The 5,848-nt window shown below is 38.7% G+C and overlaps 1 protein-coding gene across 1 annotated transcript in view; it reads right to left on the minus strand.

Moving 5' to 3' along the window:
- Positions 1 to 2,853: 2,853 nt before the first annotated feature.
- The window catches only part of malrd1 (MAM and LDL receptor class A domain containing 1), a gene marked incomplete in the record, with an annotated part of 51,176 nt that continues 48,181 nt past the window's right edge, over positions 2,854 to 5,848 (minus strand). Inside the window, 4 exon segments of the mRNA XM_014013325.1 lie at positions 2,854 to 3,841; positions 3,933 to 4,040; positions 5,457 to 5,517; positions 5,608 to 5,704. Coding sequence (XP_013868779.1) covers positions 3,743 to 3,841; positions 3,933 to 4,040; positions 5,457 to 5,517; positions 5,608 to 5,704 — 365 coding nt within the window.

Below are 5,848 nucleotides of genomic sequence, written 5' to 3' on the forward strand. Positions count from 1 at the left end.
CGCGAAAACACTCAAACTCTGCTTTGAGTGGAAATTCCACAGCACAGTGTTCAAGACAGGCGCAAAACAAGAAGCGCTGCCTCACCTGTGACATAAATATACACATTATTGCTTCTCTAGGTGAGATCATCTTTAATCAGATGTCAGACAACAAAGGGGTTATAATGTGGAGAGGTCACCAGTTCATTACAGACCACACACATTTTTTAAATCCATTTAGAATCTCTAATACAATAAAATGGATGTTTTTGGATTGATGGAGGAAATTTAAGGGGATGTGTGCTTTTAAATCCTTATTTTTTTACATTTACATTTTTCATTTGGGGTCTATATAAAGTGGAACTGCAATGCTTTGGTCTGAAGTCCCCCACAAGCCCATCTTTCACCCGTGTGCTGAGGTGTGTCTCAAAGCAGCTCGTTTAAGTGCGGTCACTTTAAATGAAAATGAGACACTTCAGACCTCCAGGTTGCAGAGCGGTCCATCCCGTTCGGCTAATTTTTGTAGTTTGATAGCAGAGATACAACATACGACAGCACTGGACAAGACTAAATTCTGATTTTTTTTTTGCACTCCTAGAGATTCCAAGTACACAACAAATGGCAATTAACAAAAAAAGGGGATTTTGAATATGTTCCCTTTTAAGAACCCAGAAAAAAATCCTACACCCAAAAGGAAATGTTACAAATACCACAATAAATCAATCAGAACAAACTTAACTAAGTTTCTTTAAACTGATGCTGTTCAAAGAGCAATCTATAACAAGTAAGATATTTATAACCCGACCACAGAAACTTACTTCAACAGAGATCTGAGCTGCTGTTTCAAGGGGACAAAATTATCTTGTAGGTTAAAAAATCAAATCATATTCAATCAGTATTAACTCTGTGGTGTCATCTTTCCTCAGCACTTCATGCAAACTGAAAGTGGAAACATCATAAGCTCTGCCTTTTCAGCTTAACGTGAAGAGAAACCAGTTCTGAATGAGACCTGAGAAAACAAGACAAACTTCTTTGTGATTTTCTTTGACAGAGCTGGGTGGGAGAAGTGATTATAGCTGACTGCTATGAATATAAAAACCCCAGCAAGCCTGCATCTTTGTACTGGAACTCACTCAGTCAGCCGTCAAGACAATGGCTTACAGAAATGATGCAACAGTCAGCTCCCGGTTTCACAGATCAACCTCACAGGAACGTTTTCRCCACAGAAACCTCTCGGAGCCGAGAGGTGCACAAACAAAACAGTGACCTTTAGATGGACTCTGCCCAGTGATGAACAGAACTGTCACAAAGGCTCTGGTGAGAAAAGCTGACCGATGATGCTGCACTGACAACACCCGAACAAAAGGCTGGTGGCATTTAGCAGCTCTCCTTTGAACCGGGTGAACGACGAAGCCACCAGAAAGATTTCACCAGGTCAAAAATGTTGATAGCTGCATGTTTCATTTTGGTCAGCAGGCTATCATACTAGAGTGTGTGCACTCCAGTTGGAAGATGATATTGTGTGTGTGCATGTTTGATTGCTGGTAGATGAAGCTGACTGTAAAAAAGGCTGAGCGAGTCATATTTTAGTAAAAAAAACTGACTTTCGGCCATGTTGGCATGCTCTAAACATTTAGTTCGACTGATGACATTAAAGGGATCCCCGATTAGTTGTAACATTAGACTTTATTTAATAAACATATATTTTAACTGCAAAATAAAGACTGTAAAAAATACTGTAGGCTGCTTAGTTTTTATCATTTTAAAATTAAAATTTTAAAAAATATAACACGGACGGGGCCATTTCATTTACACACAAAGTATTCTGGGTAAATGATGACGTGGATAGGTCCTCGGTGCGAGGCTGCTAGTGAGCTATATCCACCCCGAAGTTTAATCTTGGACAATATCTGATGATCGACTCTTTTAAATGAAACCAGAGAGCGTTGACAGARAGGAGAAGGTAGAAATGACTCAGACTGTAACTGAAAATATGGATGGAGGACAACAGAGCTGCTTCATGGAAGAAGAGCCTCAGCTTAGCCTGTTAGCTTTAGCATTAGCCCAGATGCTATCACCATATATGTGTATTAGCTCAGCGCTACACATTCTCCTCTCGTCACTGAGGTCCTCCATCCACATGACAGAGAGGGGAACACAAAAATGACTCAGAATATGGATGGAGGACCTCAGTTTAGCTTGTTTATCGTGCTAGCGCTGAGCTAATACATATAAGCTAATGTAGCTAACAGGCTAAGCTGAGGTTCTTCTTCCATGAAGCAGCTCTGTTGTCCTCCATCCATATTTTCAGTTGCAGTCTGAGTCATTTCTACCTTCTCCTCTCTGTCAACGCTCTCTGGTTTCATTTAAAAGAGTCGATCATCAGATATTGTCCAGGATTAACCTTCAGGGTGGATATAGCTCGCTCACACAGAGGACCTATCCACGTCATCATTTACCCCCGAATGCTTTGTGTGTAAATAAAATGGCTCCGTACACGTTAAAATAGATTTTAAAAAATTTACAAAACCAAACTACAGTGTTTATTTTAAAGTTAAAATAAATGTTTATCAAATAAAGTCTAATGCTACATACAACTAATCATGGATCCCTTTAAAATCTTAGCTAAATCCAGACTCATTTTTTTTTTATTTTTCCTAAACGGCAGACTCAGCTAAAAAAAGGAGTGGTGAAGTACACAGGGGAAAGGGCACACAATAAAAGAAAAGCAGCATTTCATAGAAAGAAATTGATTCTGTGACTCGCTGATAAATCTCTGACCCAGAATCCTCTTATAGACCCAGCAGAGACTCTGCAGTGATAGAGATCGAGACAAAAATAAATAACTCTGTCCATTTTGGTCACTGACCCAAAAACATTTACCAAACATTTATTACAAAATATGACAGCATCTTTAAAGTTATGCACATTTATTATCGAGAACATCAATCTATCTATTAAACTATCAATAACTGTCCCATAGCTATTTCAGTGCTATATTAAAGCTATTCTTATACAAATCAACACAATGGCCTTAGTTTGGTTTATTCATGTAATCAATTATTGTTTACACCATATTTACTTTGTTAAATTTTCAAGATGGAGGCACCACTGATTTGGTGGACYAGAAATGAACCAAATCAGAGTTTTAGCTAAACAAAGATAATTTGTTTTATCATTTGAAACAAAAAGAATATCATGTAATAAAAATACTGATTGTCAAAAGACATGGAAATCTAAGTTTATCACTGACCTTTAAGTCTTTATTATTACTGATAATGTTGTTTAGTGCTTGTCTTGCAGCATGCGTTATATAAAAAACATTTCAGATAAAGAAGATAAAATAAAAATAAGGCAAAAGGATGTGAGTGTAGAAGAGGAAGAATGAATCTCACATTTCAACTTGTCCAACACCTGCATGTTAACGAGAAAAGCAGCAATCTGGACTGGTTGTTATGTATCTGCTACGATGATTGTAAAAAAGGGCTAAAATGTTCTAAATTATTATGAGGGTGGGAAGTGGGGGTAGGGGGCTTTCGTTTTTAAATAGTTTTCTTCGTGATGTTTGCTCAAAAAATGGAGCTTTTCAAAAAAAACAAATGTGTTAACATCTCCATAGACTTCAAATCAGATCCACTCGGGGAAAGTCCAACCTTTTGCAGCCAGATGTTTAGGTTTATGTTTAACTCTCCACAGTTCATGTCTTGCTTTGTGCTATTTTGACTGAAAACWCCCACTGAGACTGATCTAAAGGTCATCAGTTTTAGGCGTCAGAGCTTCTGTTGTCAGCACCTTCAGCATCAGGAGGGTAAYGGTACAACGGGTTGGAGAAGGACAGCTTGGCATCGCTCCAGTTCGAACCCTGATGTAATCAAACACACACGAACCCACACAGATTACATCACTGACACCTGCGCAAATAATTTAAGAGGCCAACAATGCAGACCCCTCACCTCCTGATCTCTTCTCCAGGGGTAGACGCTGATGGAAAGCCCGTGACCGTCACTTTTTTTTGGGTCAATGTCAGGACAACCAGCTGCTCTTTGGTCCACTGTTGGGAGCTGGAGGAGGAATGAAGAGCAAGGATGGCTTTTAATGTGTGAGCGTGTGACCTTTTAAATCCTTCATTAAAACAGTTTGTCATCTTCCATGTTTAACTGCTTCGTCAAACGTGTGCAAACACAAACAAACAAAAAAAACCAGACCTCAGGGGGATTATTACTAACAGTCTTCAGGCACAGCTTGGTAAAAGCTAGACAAAATCAGACCTCTGGGTTTCTATCATTTGTATCATCTGCAATAAATGCAAGAGAAAAATCTGCTTTCAGCAGTTCGTCTTCTATCTTAAACAACTGCTGGTGATCAGATGTTTTTTTATTATCTCTCTGTTGCCTAAAAATGTTTCTGAGGTCAATAAAGACCAAGAAAAATAATCCAAAGTTTGATGTGAACAGAAAAAAACATCTGTGTGTTTTTGGAGAATGCTTCAACCAGAAGAACGACCAAGAAAAACAGCTTTTTTGGCAGCATGCATGAGCTTTGGTGAGTTGAGGGTTTTATTTAATTTACAGGGTATTCTTTGTGTAATTGTGTGTCAGATATACGTAATGTTACATCACAGCGGGAGTGTGAGGACGGCTGACAGACCAGCTGATCTCAGATGTGCTCTGCCGTCCCTGTTTCCCTGAAAAACTATTTCCATTTGTGTTTGTGTCTCATCCGCCTCTTCAGCACAACACAGCTCAGTTTAATCAGTTTCACTACAATCAGCCTCACTTTTATGATTAGATTAGATATAGAAACATGTGTATTTATATTAGTGCGCTTGTGTGTTCTGACATCTATCTCCTAATGTTTTTTTCTTATTATTTTTTTTGCTACTAAACTCATTTGAATCCTCAAAGCCACCAAACAGCCATTATTCAAATGCACCAGCTGTTTTAGTAGCATCTCCTGTGCTGGATCTTTCTCATGATAGCTAGAATGAATACAGAGATCACAACTGCAGAAAGGAAAGCACACAGTGGGGGAACAATAACTGGAGCACCTGTGTGGCATATTACAACCCAGCGAGGATGACACGCCAGCCTCTAAAATCTCTCCTTGTGTGATATTTTTCTTCAGACTGCATCAGAAAAAAATAACAAATATATATTTTTCATCTTCTGGTTTTACATTTAATAGATCTGGTTGTTTACAGCTTCACAAGTTACACTGTGTAGTGCCAAAAGCAGCACACAAAGAAGCACAAAACCACAGAGGCGCTCATAAACAGCAAAATCAATAATCCTAAATCAAAGATTTAATCTAGCAGAAAGGCTCCGCGATCACCTCCTGACCTCCTCTCATGTTGGGTCCACTTATTTAATAAGCGGGAGAACAATGGTGGAAAAAAATTTGATTTGTGTGCCTAAGGAAGCCAATGTAACGTGAAACAAGTCCACTAGTGATTGATTTGACATTTTTGTACAACTGACCCCTGCTCTCCAGGCGGCGTTTGGATCGTCCATCACCACGTATTTCATTGGATCGGGCTTTCTGTGGAGCCAGCAAACATGCTCATCATCACCGTCAACATACGCAACGTCATATACAAAAAAAAGAAAAGCAGTGCCGCATTTTACTCACGTAAAATTGCATTTTTTCCTGCACAGAGCGAGAAAACACACGGCAACTCCAGCTGCGAGCAGCAGCAAACCGATGCTGATGGCAGCGTACACAGAATCTAAGAAAGAAGAATATTCCCTTTGAAGAGTTAGGAATAACAAAACTGAGGTAATTAAATTCAGATGATTTATTTATTTATTTATTTATTTATTTATTTATTTATTTATTTTACTCACGTAAAATTGCATTTTTTCCTGCACAG

Source organism: Austrofundulus limnaeus, unplaced genomic scaffold (assembly GCF_001266775.1).
Source record: "Austrofundulus limnaeus strain Quisiro unplaced genomic scaffold, Austrofundulus_limnaeus-1.0 Scaffold100, whole genome shotgun sequence".
NCBI lineage: Eukaryota > Metazoa > Chordata > Actinopteri > Cyprinodontiformes > Rivulidae > Austrofundulus > Austrofundulus limnaeus.